Source organism: Rana temporaria, chromosome 4 (assembly GCF_905171775.1).
Source record: "Rana temporaria chromosome 4, aRanTem1.1, whole genome shotgun sequence".
Classification (NCBI taxonomy): domain Eukaryota; kingdom Metazoa; phylum Chordata; class Amphibia; order Anura; family Ranidae; genus Rana; species Rana temporaria.
In genome coordinates this window covers 149092681-149114907 of record NC_053492.1, presented here as the reverse complement: position 1 = coordinate 149114907, position 22227 = coordinate 149092681, and the positions used below count along the sequence as shown (strand labels likewise).

General features: G+C 42.9%; 1 protein-coding gene across 1 annotated transcript in view; it reads left to right on the top strand.

Moving 5' to 3' along the window:
• ARHGEF26 (Rho guanine nucleotide exchange factor 26) overlaps positions 1-22227 on the top strand; it is a 229365-nt gene that overhangs the window by 87470 nt on the left and 119668 nt on the right. Inside the window, 2 exon segments of the mRNA XM_040349186.1 lie at positions 18516-18572; positions 21128-21288. Of these exon segments, the coding sequence (XP_040205120.1) occupies positions 18516-18572; positions 21128-21288 (218 nt within the window).

Below are 22227 nucleotides of genomic sequence, written 5' to 3'. Positions count from 1 at the left end.
CACGATTTTCCGAAAGTAGCCGAACGTCGGTGCGCAGGCGCAGTATAAAGCCGCACCGACGTTCGGCTTCTTTCGGCTACTCGTGACGCGATGGATGCGACGGTCGGAAGCCTTTCGGAAGCCTGTCGGAAGACTGTTAATCAAGAAGGAACGCCCAGTCCCGAAGACCCATACCCGGAAGTGGCGGAGAAGATCGCCCTCTACAACGGTAAGTAATGCTCGGATTTTAAAACAACTAGCCGATTCCCCTAGACTAAATGAGCATCCATCTAAGGGTAAAAGAGCAAAAAACAGCATTTATGGGTGAACTCCCGCTTTAAGTTAAAGTTTGGTAAGAGACGATTTGCACTTTTCAGTCTGTTACAGCGTGACAAATTGGCTATCTCCATTACAAACGCTACTTTTACTGAAGTAGCGCTCCCGTCTCATACTTTATTCTGAGCATGCTCTGGGTTTCTAAGCATACACACCGATGTGTTTCTCGTCGAGAACCAGCCCGACGAGGAACACGACGAGGAAATTGAGACTCCCGACGAGGAAAAAGAGAACTTGTTCTCTTTTTTTCTCGTCGAGTTCCTCAACAGTTTTCTTGTTGAAAAACATACACACAACCGTTTTCCTCTGCAAAAAAGCTCTGCCACCAAGTTTCTTGATGGATTCTGTCGAGGAAAACGGTTGTGTGTACGAGGCCTCTGTTTTTTTTTTTTTTTTTTTTTCCTTGCATTTCATTTATTTGCATATGCTTTTTTATGTTTTTTTTTTTATGTCACTTATTCAAACCAGCATCATTTATTAACACAGCTTAATAACATTATGAATGAAGCTATTGGAACAAAAGTTGTAAAGTACAGTCATTTTTAGCCATGTGATAGACGCATACCAATGTGAACAGGCTTTAACTTTCATCCTGTTTTCTATCAGCGATTATCTACATGTGGATTTCACTAGATCAGATCTTTTTGGGGGTTTTTCCACCAAGAGGAGTATTACTACCTGGGCATGCTTGTAATAAATTGCATTACTCTCTCTTCAAAAATACAGAGCAAGCAGGCAGCTTGAAACTGAAAAGAGGTGTAGAGCTTGTATTAAGAGGAATGAGCGCCATCATTGCTGCTGATATTGAAATACTGTGTCCTTTAAACAAAGAGCAGATTGTCGGTGCATGTTCTGATGTGACTGGTGAAATATGCTTTTGATTTATATTTTGGAAACGATGGGGAAAAAAAAAATTCTCTTCTGATAGAGCAGAAGTAGGGAAGCCAAATTATTTGCACTGCTTCCAATATGTCTGTCTGCGGAGAACTCGTGATCTAGTCCAGGAATATCTCAAGCGAAGTAAACAATGAATTTAGTAGTTCGATTCATAAATACCAATGCACACATTAGTGCTAGTTGATTAAAAAATAACTTTTTCTTTGAAATTAGTAATTTTGTTGTATAATTCATGTTGGTTATTAATTCATTAGTTATAAAAAAAATTCAATAACGTTATTTTTTTATTTTGAAACTGGAGATACTTCCCTTTTACTTCCCTTCTTATATTTAAGAGGCTTCCAGGTTTTATTATCAAAGCTTAATTGAACAAGCTGAAGTTAGAAGCTGATTGGTTGCTATGAACAGCTGCAACCAGGGCCGCTGATAGGCCAGTACAGCTGGCCCAGTTGTATCGGGCCCGGCTGGCAGGGGGGCCCGGGCAGCCTCGACAGAACCAATTAATATTCTAAAAAAAAAAAACAAAAAAAAAAAAAACCTCCACAGCCCTGACCGCTAGTCATCCGTCCACCAGACACCCCCCACCCCCCCCCCCCCCCCGCCGCTTTCTACGTTTTTTTTTTTTGCTCAGTACCTGCCTGCTTGTTCCGTTCGTAGGCTGCAGCAGGTAGGCACTATTTCCTCTATTTCGGGCGCGGAAGAGTATCTCTTCTCTCTCCCACGTCCGCTCCTCTGCTCTGCTCAGTCTGCAGAATCAAGTTCCGGCCAGCTTGTCCTTCCCTGGCGCCGCGGAGTGATTCTTCTCCCTCCACGGCGCCAGGGAGAGAGTGAGAGAAGGCAAAACAGCACAGGCAGTTGCAGAAAAAAAAAAAAAAACTTTTTGTGACACTCCAGGCAGCGAATCCAGGAATCCAGGCAGGCAGACAGCACAGCAGCCAGCGCTACTACTACAGGAGGAAGTGACTATGTCCTGGGGCCAGGAATCAGGATAACAGGTATGAATGTACTTGTTTGGGGGGGGGGGGGGCAAGATCTACTGTCTGCAGGCTCACTCCAATTATTATTTCAGGCCTGGCTACCCCACTGTAGCTGAAAGTAATGACAAAAAGGAAAAGTAATCGGCTGTTTTTTTTTTTTTTTAGTCTAGTAAATCTAGTAAATTTTTAACATTACATTCAGCCAAGTTGTCCTAATGACAATCGGCTGTTTTTTTTTTTTTTTTCGTACATACCGTATTTTACCGCCGCTTCCAGGTATGTCTTCTGCGGGACTGGGCGTTCCTATCTGATTGACAGGCTTCCGACGTCGCATACAGCGCGTCACGAGTTGCCAAAAGAAGCCAAACGTCGGTGCACAGGCGCCGTATAGAGCCGCACCGACGTTCGGCTTCTTTCGGCAACTCATGATGCGCTGTATGCGACGGTCGGAAGCCTTTCAATCAGCTAGGAACACCCAGTCCCGCAGAAGACATACCCGGAAGCAGCGGTAAAATACGGTATGTACGAAAAAAAACAGCCGATTGTCATTAGGACAACTCGGCTGAATGTAATGTTAAAAATTTACTAGACTAGAGTCCCAGAAAACAGGGCCCCAGGCGCAACCTTTAGGGGGGTGACATTCCGTGCCTCCTCCTAATTTTCATTTTCTGTGTCCCCGATCTCACCCACCATGTTTGGTGTCCTGTGATTGGGCGTATGGTGGTCATGTGCGGCGTGGGGCTGGCCTGTCTGGGATCGTCTAGAAGTCCCGCCTCCGCACATGACCGCTATACGCCCAATCACAGTGCGACGGGAAATACGGAGCCGCCGGAGCTGCGGTCTTCCCCTCCGCCTGTCTCTCTGCTCTGTGTCCCTCGGCGGCAGAGGGGCAGGGCAAGTCGGTTCTAAGAGATGGGAGCATGGATGATGGCTGCAGGATTAGGGAGGAAGTGACTCAGCTAACAGGTGTGTGCTTGCTTGGGGGGGGGGGGGTTGGATTCAAGATCTACTGCAGCAGCATCTATACATTATGGCATTGGCGACATGGGTGGCACTGTCTGCAGGTAGCACATGCGTTTTGGGCCATAATGCATATGCTACCTGCAGACAGTGCCACCCATGCTGCCAATGCCATATTGTGCTGCTGACAGTGTCACCCATGACGCTGATGCCATAACGCATGGGCTGCCTGTCTGCAGCACAATATGGCATTGGCGGCATGGATGGCACTGTCAGCAGGTAGCACATGCGTTATGGCATAAGCGCCATGGGTGGCACTGTCTGCAGCACAATATGGCATTGGCTGCATGGGTGGCACTGTCTGCAGGTAGCACATGCGTTATGGCCCATAACGCATGTGCTCCCAGCAGAGACAATGCCGTAATGTGCTGCAGACAGTGCCACCCATGACGCTAATGCCATAACGCATTTTCTGCATGCAGAGACAGTGCCACCCATGCTGCCAATAGCATTATGCCATTTGCGGCATTGGGTGGCACTGTCTGCAGCACAATATGGCATTGGTGGCATGGGTGCCACTGTCTGCAGGTAGCACATGCGTTATATTCCATAACACATGTGCTGCCTGCAGAGTGCCATCCAATGCCGCCAATCCCGTAGTGTGCTGCAGAGAAAGTTTCAAGGAGGGGCCAGGGGTTGGGCTAAAGGAGGGACCAGGGGTGGGGCTGAAGGGGGCCCCATCAGGTAGGCTGTACGGGGCCCCATGATTTCTATCAGCGGCCCTGGCTGCAACAGTTTTAGTCAAACCCCCCCATTGTATGAGACCGCAGGCCACACCTGGCCCCCTTCCTAAATTCCCAGGATACAACCATATTACCTTAGTAAAAACACACACACACACAATAAGTGGGCAACAATTGGCAGCGGTATTTTATTGGTTTTAAAATATATATTCAAATAGATAAACATATTATTTCAACATTCAGCAGAAAACAAATATCCAGCAAAACCTTTGCCCAGTTTTCAGATCACGGGCTAATAAATCTTTATTAAACCAGAAAATACGCCCCCCCCCCCCGGATACCGGGGTGACCCAACCACATAAATATACCCTGACAGGGAGGGAGGGTGGTAGCTTCTTCACTTGCAGGTCAGCTGCTGCAAAGAGGAAGTAGAGACCCTCAGAAGCCCCTTTTATCAGCTCCCTAGGGACTCTAGAAACTTACCTGGATTCCTATTGGACCACCAGAAAACGTGTGCATACATTTAAAGAGACAGAACACCATTAATACAAACACCTATACCCTATACAGTTAACCCATTACTTGACATTACCAAGGGCTGGGTGGCCGCTGTCCCAAGAAAGTGGGCTTCAATGGTGCGCCCCCTTTGTACATTCTGGCAGTGGCTCCCACTAGGATACAATGGTCAGCGGGTGTGACAAATTGGCTGCAGTTGCTGATCAACCAAATTTTTCCAGCTTGTCCATTCAACAGAAGTCAATCTAAAGCCTGGTACACACGATCAGATCTTCTGTGGACAAACCGTAAGACTTTTGTCTGAAGGGCGTTGGCCGTGAACTTGTCTTGCATACAAACAACAAGCACCAAACTACGTGATTTTTCAGCTCTTTAGCGCCACCCTTTGGGCAACTCTTGCTTATGTTGTCTTATGGTTAGCATTGCTTCCGAGCATGCATGTTTGTACTTTGGATTTTTTTTCTGAATGACTTGTGTACACACAAGATCGGATAATCCGACATCACACACAGCATGCTATCCAACATTTGTTGTCAGAAAATCCGACAACAATTGTCTGATGGAGAATACAAGCGGTCAGATTTTCTGACAAAACCCTGCCATCACACAATTCCCGTCGGAAAATCTCATCGTGTGTACAGGCCTTAATGATCAACTTCTGTTGAATAGGCAGTGCCATACACAGATTGAAATGTGTCCGGTCCCTGCTGAATTTCCATCTACCTTGCCCAAGCGAGGGGAAGGGGGCTCGGTGAGCGGGCAGGGCCATCCACAGCTCATATTTTGATCAATATATGGCCAGTGTTAGTAATGCTTGGTGTTTCCTGCCTATAAGAAGATTATCTGACATGCAGAGAACATTAGAGAAATAATAACATACTTTATAGATAAGAAGTTTGGTACAAATCTGTTTGTATATTGTCCACTTTCGAAAACTTGGATTCATGTATGCAGAAATAAATATTCAGTTTTTTTTATAATTGATGGTTAGCATAACCCAAATGGGGCTGACATTTCCATTTGTGTTCTCTTCTAGATGCTTATACTTAATTTGTTCTCTTTATCTGATAGAAGATTGCAGAATGTTTATGTATCATTTTTCCAAGTGGAAAATTACATGTTGCATAAAAAAGTTTCTAGTGTCCCATAAAATGTTTTTCCTGAAAGAAGCTGAAACTCTCGCTGACATTATGTACTGCACTTATGAAATGAATCTGTAAACAAATCATGTTTGTTTGTCTTGTATTTCCTATGCTGCTGTACCAGCTGGGCCACAGGGGCCCCACTGTTCATTAGTAGGCAGTGGTTACTGGCTCCCTGGCCTGGCTCACTTGTAAAACTTGGCACATCTCTGGAAGGATTATGGATGAGTGTGCTATCTGGAGCTGTCGCTGCAAACCCAGCAAAAGGCAAACTAAACACACTGGTGTATAGATGAAGAATATGAACATAAAAGGGTTTCCAGTGTAATCTCTGTTCACACCGGTGCAACTTGTCATGCGATTTGACAGTTCCAAAGAGTGACTTTCATGCTGATTAAATGGCTTTTGTATTGCATGAATCCCAGACCTGGCAAAAATAATTATTTGATCCCCTGCATATTTTGTAAATTGGCCGCAGGACCGCTGATAGAGGGGGGCCACCAGTCCTCCTGTAGGGGGCCCTGGCACACAGAGGGGCCCCGAACAGCAGGCGGAGTCGGTGTGGTCTGGCGGAGGGGCAATTACAGAAAGATGCCCTGTGCAGCACTCTGCAGCAGCTGAAAGACTGTTTCTCTCTCCCTCTCTCCCACCAGCTTTCAGCTGATGCAGGGAGAGACATGGACATAGGGTATTGTTCCTGTAATTGCTTTCCCTGCACCGACCCCCCTTCCGGTTCTATTATAAAAGGGCTCATTTACACAGGTTCTCTGTTATATTTGTGTCCCCTAAAAATGATTGTAGTGTATTTTTTGTGAAAAGTAGGCTGTACAGGGCCCCAAGATTTCTAACAGCAGCCCTGATTGGCCGACTTACAAAGAAATGAGGTGTCTATGATTTTTATCATAGATGTATTTTAAATGATAGAGACAGAATATCGACCACAAATTCAGAAAAAAACCACATACAAATGTTATAAATTTGAGTTGCAGTTCAGAGAGTAAAATAAGTATTTGATCCCCTACCAACCTACCAACCAACAATAATTCTGTCTCCCAAAGACTGGCTACAGTTTGTTCTCATGTGATACACAGATTAGTGCTTTCAATTTTAAGAAGCTGCTCCTAATGAGAACTCGTTATGTGTATAAAAGACACCTGTCCACAGAATTTTTCTTCCATTTGAAACCTCACCATCATGAGCAAGACCAAAGAGCTGTCAAAGAACATCAGGGAAGATTGTAGACCTGCACAAGGCTGGAATGGGCTACGAGACCATCAGCAAGAAGTTTGGTGAGAAGGAGACATCTTTTGGAGCGATTATTCACAAATGGAAGAAATACAAAATGACCATCAATTGCCCTCTGGAGCTTGATGCAATATTTCGCCTCATGGGGTAAGGATGATCAGGATAAAAGTGAAGGATCATCCCAGAACTACACGGGAGCAGCATGTGAGAGATCTGAAGGCAGTTGGGAGCACAGTCACCAAACAAACCGTTGGTAACACAATATGCCACCATGGATTGGAATCCAACAGCGCCTGCAAGGTCCCCCACCTCAAGAAGACACTTGTACTTGTCTGAAGGTTGCTAATGAACCTCTAAATCCTGGGTCTTCAAACTATGGCCCTCCAGTTTTTTAGGAACTACAATTCCCATCATGCCTAGTCCTGTCTGTGAATGTCAAAGTTTTACAAAGCCTCATGGGATGTTTAGTTCCACAACAGCTGGAGGGCCATAGTTTGAGGATCTTTGCTCTAAATGATTCAGAGAAAGATTAGGAGAAAGTGCTGTGGTCAGATGAGACCAAAACTGAGCTCTTTGGCATTAACTTGACTCTCTCTGTTTGGAGAAAGTAAAATGCTGACTATGACCCTAAGAACACAACCTACAGTCAAGCACGGAGGTGGAAACATTTGAAAATGTATGGAGGGAGCTGAAACTTTGAGTTGCCAAGTGACATCCAAGAAACCTTAAGGATTTAGAGAAGATCTGTAAAGAAGAGTGGACCAAAATCCCTCCTGAGATGTGTGCAAACCTGGTCACCAACTACGAGAAACGTCTTACCTCTGTGTTTGCCAACAAGGGTTTCTCCACCAAGTACTAAGCCATGTTTTCATGGGGATCAAATATTTATTTTACTCACTGAACTTCAACTCCATTTATAACATTTGTATCGCTTGTTTTTGTTTTTTTGTTTTCTGGATTTTTGGTCAATTATTCTGTCTCGATCATTTAAAATACACCTATAAAATTATAGACATTCATTTCTTTGTAAGTGGGCAAACTTACAAAATCTACAGGGGATTAATTTTTCCCCACTGTATGCAGACCCGGGGGGGGATTCAGATAGAGATATCGTTAGAGGTATCTCTGAGATCCGACGGTGGGATCTATGCGACTGATTCATAAGAATCAGTTACGCATAGATCTCCCTTAGATCCGACAGGTGTAAGTAACTTACACAGTCGGATCTTAGGCTGCAATCTCCCGCGGGCCGCTAGGTGGCGCTTCCATTTGTATACGCAACAAATATGCAAATGAGGAGATCCGCCGATTTAGAAACGAACGCCCGCCCGTCGCTTTTCTTTTTACGTCGTTTGCGTTCGGCTTTTTCTGGCGTATACTTACCCCTGCTATGTGAGGCGTATCCTATGTTAAATATGGCCGTCGTTCACCGCGCCGAGTTTTGAATTTTTACGTCGTTTGCGTAAGTCGATTCAGAATACGGCCAGACGCAAGTTACGCTCACGCCGAAACTACTGACGTCCTAGCGACGTCATTGGGAGCAATGCACGCCGGGAAAATTTGCGGACGGCGCATGCGCATTTAAATCGGCGCGGGGACGCGCCTGATTTAAATACTACACCCCGCCTATCCGCGGAATTTTAATTCCGCCGGGGGATTTACGATCCGCCGGCGCAAGTTTCGAGGTAAGTGCTTTCTGAATACAGCACTAGCCTCTCAAAATTGCGCCGACGGATCGTAAATCAGATTACGCGGATCTAAAGATTCGCTAATCTATCTGAATCTACCCCCAGGAGTTTTGGCTTCACTTGTTTGGCGGTAGTGATTAGGAAAGTGTTGGGGGGTCATAGACGGCCAGGTAACTAGCATTTTTGAAGGTCAGCAATGACCGCTCCCATGCTTCTCTCTTGCCTTTATTAATAATGAATGTTTTGTGTAGCTGTGATGTGTTACTGCTTGGAAAGATCTGCAGTTTGTTGAAGTACAGCTGGTAGTTTGTATAGAGTACAATATCATACAGAAGTGTCATTTATGTTTGCACTATGAAAGCATTGTTCCTAGTAGTCATGAGTTTACATCACACATATGCCAAAGTACTCACATCTCACAATCTCACATTAGTCAATGAGGGCTCATGTCCGCATTACTAAATCATCCTTTTTGGAGAAAAAAATATCAAAATTTTAGCTGTATTTTAAAGTGGAACTTCACTCTCTTAATCAATACAGAATATTTTTATTCCTTATGCTGCTATCATTAGTATATAGGTTGAACAGTATATCACATTCACTTGTTTGATTATTTTTAATTTTCTCAGTTACTTCCTGATGTCATAAATCCCAGGAGTCTTCAGGAGGGGAGGGGGGGGGGGGTATCTCAGCTAACCAAAACCTTTGCATGCCTGAGCTAAAGGCAGATGGATTCCATGAAGTATATGCTACATTGAAAATCAAACATGAATTAGTGTTTTTGGGTTGTGGTGCTCAGATGCAGTGTAGTTCCACTTAAAAAAATACTTCTGATTTGCCTAGGTAAGACTAACATTACATAACCTCTGGATTTTATAAACATAATACATTTTTATGCCACTGAAAACTGCAGAGACTGTTGTTTTCAGACAGACTGTGTATAGCGCACTTGCAGCAATACACAGTGAAGGACCAGCATTGCATGGTCATTATAGATGCTTCTATATTGTGAAAACAGCTTTTGGGCCTTTGACCAGGAGACAGAATATCATTATGAAAGCGACATTTCTATATATAAGAAAAATTACGGTAAATATGGTCTGCTTTTAATGTATTTAGGTGTTGGAGCACTTTTTGTCAGTACCTTACAGTGGTTCTAAATTCTAAGTTTTGGCTGGGCTTCTCCTATGGATCACAGGAATGCAATTTCTTTTGCACTCTTTGGGCTGAAGTCTGCTCTCTGCTGATGTCACGGATGTCAGTCCAGGCACCGTGTCATTGCGACAAAGTCTGGATCCTCCAAGTGCCTGGACTGACACCCGCCTCAGGCTCTCAGCAACCCGTTGAGAGCCTGAGACAGCCCACTTCCCGCCCCCCCACAGCTCAGCACTCCAATGAGCACGAACGGAGATGAGCAGTGAGCCGTGACTGACAGTTTACAGATCTGTGCTCATGGATTGGCGGTGTTCAGTTGCTCGGTTTTCAGTGTAGAGGTGTCAGGGGACCGATGCTTCTTCCACCTAGGTAAGTATGAATGGGGGGGGGGGGACATTTACTTCTCTTTTAATGCACTCCCTACATTAAAAAAACTTCCCACTAACTGTCCCCCCCACTACAAACCCTGTGGGTGATCCTGTGCTGTGCCCAACTGCACCTGTTCTCACTTAATTTCCTGGTCTCACGACTCAGGAAGCAGCAGAGCTATATCCTATATAGCTACATGCTATAGTCCTATGAGGGGGTGCGAGGGACGTGGCTGATCCGTGCTTTGTGTGTTTTATCTATTGATGCACAAAGCCCAGCTTGGGAGCATGCCTGCACATGTGCCGCCATAGGAAAGTAGGATCGGAGAGCACCTGCAAAAGGACTCCATAAGGGAAGACAAAGGACCTCTCTGTGTAATACTATTGCACAGAGCAGGTAAGATAATCATCTTTTTTTATTTTAATAAAAATAAAATGGGCTTTACAACCATTTTAATCCTTGTTGAATTTTTGAGGTACATGCCATGTTGTTCTAGACCTGGTACTTATAACTATTTATTTTATTATAAAAGTGTTAGTCATATTATAATACAATGAGGAAATGGCCATAGATAAATGGTCATGATATAGCTAAGCGGTCAATCTGATGAGCTTCATTACAAACAATTCTTGGAAAAAAGCCTTGTAAAACATTAAAGCGGATGTGCCACTAAAAAACTATATTAAAAGCAAGCAGCTACAAATACTGCAGCTGCTGACTTTTAATATAAGGACACTTACCTGTCCTGGAGTCCAGCGGTGATCGCAGCAGATGACGAGCCGATCGCTCGTCACCCTGCTGCTCCCCCCTCCATCCACGGTGAGGGAACCAGGAAGTGAAGCGCTCCGGCTTCACTGCCCGGTTCCCTACGGCGCATGCGCGAGTCGCGCTGCGCCCGCCGATTGGCTCCCGCTGTGTGCTGGGAGCCGAGTGTTCCCAGCATACAACGGGGGGGCGACGGAAAGCGGAGGAAAAACCCGTCCTTTGCCCGTATCGTAGGGCCGGAAGTGGGTGCAGATACCTGTCTGTAGACAGGTATCTGCACCCCCCTCCCCCCTGAAAGGTGTCAAATGTGACACCGGAGGGGGGGAGGGTTCCGATCAGCGGGACTCCACTTTAGAGTGGAGATCCGCTTTAACACACGTCAAGACTGTTTACCATGATTTATTATCTACTTATTCTGAAAGGTTGATTTAAAGTGGTTCTATAACTAAAGGCAAAACCCTTTTTTTTGACAGAGTGGAGAGAGATTAGAGCCCCTGTCAATTTTTTTTTTTTTAAGTTGTCTGTGCCCCTGTTAAGGCGATTCACCCACTCTATTTGTCCTGTTTGCTATCATTGAAAGTGAAAGTTAAAATGAAAACCTCAATTTTTGGGTTGTCCCCAGAAAAGTAATGGTAAATCTTCAAATAGGGACACAAGTTCTGGTGAGCTGGGGGTCCCCAAATAAAATCCTTTAATTTGCAGAGAAATCCTCCTCCCTTTCTTGATTGGCTATGGGACAGGAAGTGAAGGGAAATCTCTGCAAAGGGTGTCATGGATATGCAATAAAGTCTGGCACCTTACCTGTCTCTATCTGTTCATTAGAGGCCTGACTCTGTTCTGGTTGCCTTTTTATCACCTCTCCTTCCTGTATGGCCCCACCCAGGCCATCCCAGGAAGTCTATATTAACTGTTGCACTACAGGTCTGCAGTGCTGTTTAACCGTGTTGTTCGCTTAAGTTCCTGTGCTACGATTACCTTCCTGTGTACCGTTTTTGGCTCGTCCCTGACTTCTCCTGTTTGCCTGTGACCCTGACCTTTTGCCTGCCCCTCGGTTACCCTTGTCTGCCTGTTGCCCTGACCTCGGCTTACCCATCACTATCGCTTGTTCTGCTTGCTGCTTCCCCTCTCTCCCTGCGGAGTGTGACCTAGGGGATCCCAGGGGTCGCGACCTGGATCCAGCTGCGGCGAAGGCCATCCTCACCACTAGAGGCTCTGGTGAACACAAAGCTGGGTCTTAGACTCCGCGCCCTGGGGAATCTTGGGTTTACGCTTCCTCTCTGATCGCAGCAGTCGGCTATAGGGTTCACTAGCCTGTGGTGCATCCCTGACCCCAACGGGGTGCACTTGCCATCTGGCCACAGGTGACCTGACAAAGGTACTGAGATGATGAAAAAAAGTTTGATTGGGGTTATTACCCTTACCTTACAAGTTCCGGTGTTTGTATCCCCCCCCCCCCCCCCTTTATTCTTACCTGAGTCTCATCTCGATCCGGCAATATACCAGTCTGCAGCGGCTCTCGCCTTTCTCTGTGCTCACAGAGGCAGCAGTAAGAGCCATTGCATTGGCTCCTGCTGTTGTCAATTAAATCCTGTGAGCAGAGCCGCGCTGTGTATTTCAGTAGACGCACAAAGCATAGCCCTTTGTGGAGCCCACAGGTGTGTAGCTTCCTATGGTGGCAGACTGAGAAAAAGAGGAGCCTGAAGCGCTGGCAGAGGATCTCAGAAGGGGAGCTTGGGGCTGCTCTGTGCAAAACCATTGCCCAGAGTATGTACGTTTTAACATGTTTGTTGTTTTATTATTTAAAAAAAAAAAGACCTTTACAAATGCTTTTATAAAGCCAAATAGGGAAGCCGAACTTTGCAAGGGAATTTTCTCCAGAGCTTCGTAAATGTGGTGAAATTCATTTTGCAAAAAATGCCCAATCACATGTAAGGTAAAAAAAAAATTTCTTTTTTTTGCAAATGATTGGATGTTGTAAGTTGGCAGAGCTTCAACTCATTTGCTAAGCTCTAGGAAAATTCCCTTGCAAAATGAGTGGCAGATTTGAATTTAGTATATCGGCTCCAATGACTTGGGCCCTGTACACACGAGGAGACATGTCAAATGAAATCATTCCGCGGACCATTTTCATCGGACATGTCTCCTGGGATATTTTGGTCTGCGGACAGAGAACGCGGTGGCGGCGACGTGCGCAAACCAGGAAGTTCAATGCTTCCACGCATGCGTCGAATCAATTTGATGCATGCGTGGGATTTCGGTCCGCTAGTTAGACGTACTAACCATCGGACATGTCCGACGGACAGGTTTCCAGCGAACAAGTTTCTAAGCATGCTAAGAAACTTTTGTCCGCTGGAAAACGGTCCGATAGGCCGTACACACGACCGAACATGTCCGATGAAACTGGTCCGCGGACCAGTTTTATCGGACATGTCCGGTCGTGTGTACGGGGCCTAAAGCATTGAAATCTCTGGGTTAGCATGACAGCCAAGTAATTATCATTTGCTAATATATGTCAATAAAGCGGCTTCCCTTTGGAGTGTTACTAAACCCAGGAGCCTGCATTCATCTTTTAGTAAATATAAACTGCTAAATAAATTTACAGCAGTATATTAGCAGTCTTGTGACTTCTATCAGTTCCTGGTTAAAGCTTGTAGGAGGCGTTTTTATGCTGCACTGAGCTGTCCTTATCAGGATCCAGGATGTCTGGACAGTACTGATTGGCCCTGTGCTGATCACATGCACCCTCTCAAAAAAAGCCCTCTAGCAATACACACTAAACTGAGCATGTGCAGCCTGATTCCAGTAACTCTGTCTTATCTGGACCTGTTCTGGAGTCAGTGGAAGAAGAGGAGGATCTGTGCATACAGGATCAAACAGCCTTTTTACACAATGCAGAGGATTAACCCCTTAGGTTCCTCAGTGAATTTAACAAGCATGCTTTACTGCATATACAGACTAATTTTACTGTTGTGGGTTTAGTAACACTTTAAAGTGATTGTAAAGTATCAAGGTTGTTCACCTTCATGCATTCTATACTTTAGGGTGAAAAACCTTCTTTGCTGCAGCTCCCACCCCCTAGACCCCCCTCTCCCTTTTTCTTACCTGAACCCAAACCGATCCAGCGATGTGCACAAGTCCAGCCGTTGTCTCTCTCCTCATTGGACAGATTTTCAGCAACAGGAGCCATTGGCTACTGCTGCTGTCAATCAAATCCAGTCAAATCCCATTATTTGTGTCAAGGGGACTCCGGAGCGAGCCCGCACGGGTGGTCCCTTGAAAAGTGTCTTTCCATGGGGGCACCCAATGAAGGGCACAAGCCAGAAGCGGAGTGCCCCAGGGGAGGAGGATTGGGGCTGCTCTGTGCAAAAAACCCTAGCACAGAGCAGGTAAGTATAACATGTTTCTTTTTTTTTTTTTTAACAAACCTTTACAACCCCTTTTAAGCTGGCCATACATGAAAAGAAAATTGACTGGTTCATCGAACACCGACCAAATTGCGATCGATTTATGGCCATTCCTGCTCGAAAGAAGTTTATCTAATGATTGACCTCAGGAATGTTGGAATATTTTCATTCAATCAGTGCCTGCAGCCAATCGGCTAATAAATGCACTTTATTCTGATAGATCCATCAATGAACAGCCTTATTTCTATTGTTTTACTTTACTTAGAGAATGGAAAGGGAAAGACTGATAAAATCAAAGGTATGGCTAGGTTCAAAAGGACTGAATTTAACAAAGCATTGTTTTTCAAATATTTATAGTAGTTTTGAACATATTTGAGCAACTCTTAAAAGGTTGAGTCATTGCACAGTGACATAACTAGCCTTCTAACAGTGATAACGGCAGGTAATGGCTAAAAGGACCAGTGAATGTGATCAGAACTGATTGAGATTAAAGGTAGTAGTAGTGAATTGTTTGGTGGTTATCAGTGTACACAACACTGTGTATACGCTTTTTATTGCCACATTAAATTTTTAACCTCTTAGGCAAGCCAATACATGGTTTGAATCTCGGCTGAGATTTGAACCAGGTATGGGCAGGCTGAATGTATCAAGTCGATTGATCAACTTGGGTACAACCAGCATGCCAGGTTTTACCTGCGATTTTCACTAGCAGCTGCTATAGCCACTAGCGGTAATCAGTCTTCTCCCAAGGTGGATAGCTCCAATCAGAGATCGAGAGATTGTTTTTTTTTCATTTTTTTCATATTGACCCAAATGTGAAATGTGCTTTACGTGCAATGCTGTAGTTTCCTTTTAACTTTAACAGTCTCCTTCAATTTCCTTCGATGTTGAAATAAGTATCCATAGATATTTAGCAAACATTGCAAGAGAAAGTAACCTGCTATATTTATATTCTACATGCTAACAGTGGGAAATTGTTGGTATCTTCTGTCCTGCATCTCTGAAGTTTCCTATTCAAGAGTATATTTATGTGCCTTTTTTAACCCTATTAACTGTTAGGTTGTTGTTGTTTTGATTGCACAAAAAAAGGCTTTGGAAATGTTACAAGTATTAACCACCAAAAATAAAAAATATATAACATTAGTAGATGCTTGGTGTGCTGAATTTTTCAAGTGTTGGACAAGAGTCTGCTATTATCAACTAACTACAAGGTATAGAATAGCAGTAAATGGATCAATTGTAAAGTTTTGCAGCCAGTCAATTCAGTGTAGTAGAATCCAGCAGCCAGAGAGTATGTACTTCCAGTGATAACAGGTTCAGAAGAATGTCAGAAATATAAAGCAACAGCCAGCATCTGGAATCTGTCTAGTCTTACCATTAAACATCCACACACCAGCTGATGCGGATTCCATTTTCTCTGTCATTTCTGTACATGTTTTTAAAGAATTCCTGTTCAGTCATTGGATTATGCATTGTTTTTCACATGTTCATTGTGCGAACGCATATTGGGAGTAATAACTGCTTTTCTGTCCGTGTTTTACTGATGGTGGATAACGATGTCCTTTAAAGTGAGCATAGTGTATTTAGCATAGGTTCTTATTATTGCAGTGCTCATAATTTTTTTCTTAGATGTTCCAGATGAGAGATAGAATATATATATATTTTTTTTCTCCATCTATCTATTGTAGGGGGTTAGCTCGGTAGCGGGGTGTGTGACCCCTTGGATGGGTTCACTACACACTGAATTTATACAGATAGGCACTCAAAGACGGTTGAAAACAAAGATTTTGGTTTATTCTTCCATCTTGCTGGAAACAAGTGCAAGCATCCAAAACAGCCTAAACAAAATCAAACATATAATAAACCCTTGCCACTTGGGGCGTCTATCTTCACCACACAGGAACCTATCTAATGAAGTCTGGCACAGCCTAATGCTGGGCAGACACTGCTGGTCATACAGCAGAAAAACAATAGTCTTTTGCTTTTTATCACACAGAAAAATCAATCCTCTCCTCACCTTCTCAGAAGACTTTCTCTCACTGCTCTCCTTACTCACAAAGACTCAGGATGCAGCAAATCAGTGGTAATCCTCTAGACTACTTATAGAGGCCTTAATTGCCTCATTCTGAACAGCTGAAGTTTTCCAACGGCCTTTAGCCTTTTCTGGCTACATTTGCAGCCGACGCCTAATAACAATTGGTGTATTGTCTAAACAAGGCAGAAATGTATGTCCCGTCTGTGACAACACCCACAGATTTACCTGACTTCCTGTCACACTATCTATCTATCTATCTATCTATCTATCTATCTATCTATAGAGAGAGTGCAAGCGCAATAATATATTTATAGAGAGAGAGAGAGAAAAATATATACATATACATGGGGAAAAAAATATATACATATACATGGGGAAAACAAGTATTTGATCCTCTGCAGATTTTGTAAGTTTGCCCATCTACAAAGAAATTTAAGGGTCTACAATGTTTATCATAGGTGTATATTAAATAATAGAGCCAGAATATCAAACAAAAATCCAGAAAAAACACATAGAACAAATGCTATATTTAAGTTGCAGTTCAGTAAGTAAAATAAGTATTTTATCCCCAAGCAAAACATGACTTGGTACTTGGTGGAGAAACACTTGTTGGCAATCACAGGTAAGACGTTTCTTGTAGCCGATTACCGGGTTTGCACACATCTCAGGAGGGATTTTGGTCCACTCTTCTTTACAGATCTTCTCTAAATCCTTTAAGGTTTCTTGGCTGTCGCTTGGCAACTCAAAGTTTCAGCTCCCTCCATACATTTTCTAAAGGATTCAGGTCTGGAAACTGGCTAGACCACTCCATAACCCTAATGTGCTTCTTGAGCCACTCCTTTGTTGCCTTGGCGGTATGTTTTGGGTCATTGTCATGCTGGAAGTGCCATCCACCACCCATCTTCAGTGTTCTTGGATGAGAACCTTCTTCCCTTAGCCAGGATTTACAATACATGTCCCCATGTGGCATAGTCAGTCTCTACCCATTTTAGCAGAGAAACAGCCTTGAAGCATCATGTTTCCACCTCTGTGCTTGACTGTAGGGATGGTGTTATTGGGGTCATAGTCAGCATTTTTCTTCCTCCAAACACGGCGAGTCCCCCTCCTCAAGAAGGCACATTAACAGACATAAAAAAAAAGATATATTGATGTCTGCGCTGTGAAATATTACTAATGAGTGGAGGGGAAAAAAAAGGGGGGGAAGAGGGGGGTGGGGGGATGGACTAGGTCTGTGGGCCTGGGAAATGGAAGGATGTACAAACACAGTGGAAGTGCAACCTAAAAACAGTGATTAAATAAGTACAGTCCTAGGCTGAACTGTATTACAATAAACACAGTGGAAATTCTTCAGAGAAAAAAAAAACATGTGTAAAAAAACACGTTGTTGTTGTTGTTGTTTTTTTTTTACACGTTTTTTTTTTTTTTCTAAAGAATTTCCACTGTTTATTGCAATACAGTTCAGCCTAGGACTGTACTTATTTAATCACCGTTTTTAGGTTGCACTTCCACTGTGTTTGTACATCCTTCCATTTCCCAGGCCCACGGACCTAGTCCATCCCCCCACCCCCCGCCCCCCCCTTTTTTCCCCTCCACTCATTAGTAATATTTCACAGCGCAGACATCAATATATCTTTTTCGTACTATTACCTTTGTCTTATTAGGACAGACCCCCTTTTTGTTTGCTGCAGTGTCCACGTCCACTTTCCCCACTTCCCTCCCTTCCCTTCCCTTTTCATTTCATCCAACACAGCGCAGGAGTTCCACTTAGCTTTATACATTAACAGACATGCTAATGAACATCTAAACGGTTCCGAGAAGAATTGTGAGAAAGGGATGTGGTCAGATGAGACCAAAATGTATTTCTTTGGCATTAACTCGACTCGTCGTGTTTGGAGGAACAAAAGTGCTGACTGTGACCCTAAGAACACCATCCCTACAGTCAAGCACGATCAGTGCACTGTAGGGGTAAACTCAATATAGTTTATTGTATTATGTTTTTATTGAGCACTTATTATTATTATTACAGTATTCACCTTTAATTTTTTTAGGAGACCTTCCAATTTTACAAACTTGCTCTTCTATGTTTTTATTACAGATACAATATAATTTGCATGTGTATTTTAAGAGCCTAACCAGTTATTTAATTATATTGTGCATTTTTAAATGTGACCCTGGCTCTATCTTGCCATGTTTATGTATTAATCTTAAATATAATTATTTACTATACAATGTTGTGTTTTCTTAATGATTTAGGTAATGAAAGTGATGGAACATGTATATTTATAAGTGACCTCTGTTTCTCAGGTGAGGAAGAATGGGCTCTCCCAGAGTATTGGGCAGGAAGAAAGGAAAAGGCAAGAGGTATGTATATTACCATTCAGTGAGATGTAACATAAAATCTTAACACCTTCTTTTCCTTCAGTTTAGGTGGCCCAGATGTAGATGTAAATGGGGACTTAGAAGTTAGAACCTCCAAGACATGCCTATTGGGTAGTATAGACGAGGATAGAGCGCCAGCCGGCTCCCTCGAGGTGGTGCTGAGATGGCTTTTCCAGGCAAGGAAGTTAATTGCGTGGAGGTGGCAGGCGCAGACACCACCCACTGTAAAATCCTGGCTTGAAACCATTAGCACAATGATTTGGAGCGAGAGAGTGACACTCACCAGACAGGGCAACTACAGGATGTTCGAGAGGATGTGGAAACCTTGGTTACATGAAATAGGATGTCCTATATAAAGAAGAGAGTATTTGGGTCTCTAATTTAGTATGTCGACTTTAATCCTTGACCGGAAATCCCTTTTTAGGGAAGACTTAATCAATGCAACACATTAACTTTAAACATTGATCTGTGGTGTGCGGGAGGGAGGTGGGGGATGGGTAGGGGAGGGGTTGAAGGGTGGGCAAGGGTGAGGGAGTAAATGAGCATAGATGATTGGAAATTGGGAGGTTTCCTTTTTTTCTATCTTCACAAGGTTATTAAATATATGTGTATAGCTGTATTTGGAAAATTATAAATGTGTAATGTGTATCATTTGAAGAGAAAAAACAATAAAAAAAAAGATCAAGATTAAAAAAAAAACGGGGACTTGGCCCACAACAATTGGTGTGGAGACTGTATGGGGGATCTGATGCAAATATAAAAAACCGTATTTATCGGCGTATAACACGCACCCTACCTTTTAAGAGGGACGTTTCGGGGGAAAAAACTTTCCACAGCCCCCTGCGTATAAGACGCAGGCACGGTTTACCCTCTATTTTCAGGGTAAAAAAGTGAGTGTTATACGCCAATAAATACAGTACTTACAAAGACCTGATTAGAACATTCGCTATCAAGAATTGCCCTAAACAATCCCAAACCATACTGTTGCTTCTGCTGTTCCCAATGGATTTTTCCAGCACAGACACTTATGCCGCATACACACCCTCACTTTATGTGATGAAAAAAAACGACATTTTCTGTGAAGTAAAAAACAAAGTTTTTGAAACTTCAATTTTCAAAGACGAAGTTGCCTACACACCATCGTTTTTTCACAATGCTCTAGCAAAGCGAGGTTACGTTCACCACGTTTTTCCATTGAAGCTCGCTTCATAACTAGCTTCTGGGCATGCGCGGGTGAAAAAACGTCGTTTTAAACTACTTTTTTTGCTACACACGGTCAATTTCTGTGAAGTAAAAGACGACGTTTTGATAAACGACACATAAAATTGAAGCATGCTTCAATTTTTTTTTGTCGTTTTTCACAAGACATAAAACAACGTTTTCCCCCACACACGGTCATTTAAAGTGACGTTTTTAAAAACGTCGTTTTTTTTCATCACATAAAGTGATGGTGTGTATGCGGCATTAGAGGACAGCAAAGAAATTAAAAGAAAGACATCAAAGCCTAAACAATAAATACATCAAAATCCATAAATTATCCAAAGCTAAACAAATTATTCTGGGTTGTGTTCCTTTCCTGGCCATACATTCATCATTTTTTTCTTTTGTTGATCTGCCCGGTGGCTGACCAAAAGAAACTGAGTGGATTTACTTATTCACACATTTGAGACGGATGGGGCATCCAACCCACTTCACTGTTGTATCCTGACAGCGGGGACTCCTACTCTGTTACAACACTCAGATCAGCACTGCAGCTAGATCGATGCAGCACCGATCGAACACAAATTTTCCAACAAGCCCATTCATGAGAATTCAATCTTTAGATCAACTTCTCACAAATGGGATTGAGTATAGATGGATCGAAATTCATGCAGTCCCTGCTAAACTTTGTTAAAACCAATGAGCAAACATATACCTGAGCAAACATATAAGTAGCCAATTAATATTCTTTGAACTCCTTAATTGGTAATTAGTCAGCAATGTGATGATTGATTAAAGTAATTGTGATTAAGCAGGTTAGAGGTGACTGGGAAGCTTTGTAAAGATGCAAAGCTGTCCCAGGAAATTAGGATTGTTGCCTACCTGATTATAGATTACGACAGGTTAAATCACAATCTAGTCAATATTCCAATCGCACACGTACCTGGACTTTGAAAATGGCTTGTGGAAAAAAGGTGGGTGCTGAAACGATCACCAGCTGGGCACTGGAACCATCAAACCAATTAAAATATTCGCCAGTACACCATGGATCGTAAATAACGTCCAAAAATTTGAATGCAAAGAAGGCATTACAAAAAGTGCAACGTTTCGAGGCCACGCAGGACCTCTTCGTCAGGCAAGGATTACTTACTGTACTTATAAAAATGAAAATCCCTTAGCAGGTAAAAGATTGCATTTTTGCATTTAAACTGTGTATTTAGTTGTTGGCTTCGATTCTACTTTTAGGAAGTTCTCAATCTACTTCTGGTTGTTAAGCTACAGGCGTTTGCACTCATAGCTTTGTTTACATGTCAGTTTTTTTTGCTCTCCCTTTGCAGGCTATGTTTGAAGTGATCTCGTCTGAACACTCATACCTGCTCAGCTTGGAGATCTTAATTCGGATGTTCAAGAATTCCAAGCAACTTTCTTCCACTATGACCAAGACCGAAAACCACCATCTCTTTTCCAATATCACTGATGTATGTGAGGCAAGCAAAAAGTAAGCACTTTCAAATTCCGTCATGTTTCTTTACTAATGCTCCGTTATTAAGCGCACTTGTATTTACTAAAGTGCATTGTTGTACAGAAATGAAAGCCAGATTACATTTTTCATCAGATTGTCTGTTATATGGTAAACTGCGTTTTATGAATTTCATGTATATTATGAAATGGACACTGATTGAAGATTATTATTATTATTGTTGTTTTTATTTTATTTTTTTATTGACTTATTACAAGTTTCTTTAAAATTGGAGCACTGATTATTTTACACTTTCACAAAGTTATACATATATAATACATGTTTACTGTTAAATTGTTTATGATTTAAATGGTGGGATGGGTTATGCGGGAGCACATATTTAAATGTTGAATATTGGTTTATGATTTATATGATTAGTGCAGTACCTATTTAATGTATGTTACAATTATATTGTACATATACGATAAGCTGCCAGGGGAGGTTAAATCCTCCAAAATTTTACAGCAGAAGATGGTGTTTGTTTATTATTATTATTTTTATTACTATACAGGGTTTATATAGCACCAACAGTTTGTGTAGCTCTTTACATTATGATTAGATCTGTAGTTGCTCTAGTGCTGCATGTGTTCCGCTATGGCACAAGCCATTTGAAGGCTTGAATGTTTGGTTATAGTGATTGTAAAGGATAAAAAAAAAATAACAAACATGTTATACTTACCTGCTCTGTGCTATGGTTTTGCACAGAGCAGCCCCAGTCCTCCTCTTCTAGGGTCCTTCGCCAGCTATCCTAGCTCCTGCTTCCTTTCTAGCGCACTGTGATCAGCGAGTCAAGCCGATCCCAGAGAAAAAAAAGATTATCGACTTCTGTCAGAGGGACATCGGTCCCGCACACGGTCACCCACTGCTGCTAAGTAGTGCCCACCAATGCCACCTACCAGTGCATATCAGTGCTGCCTT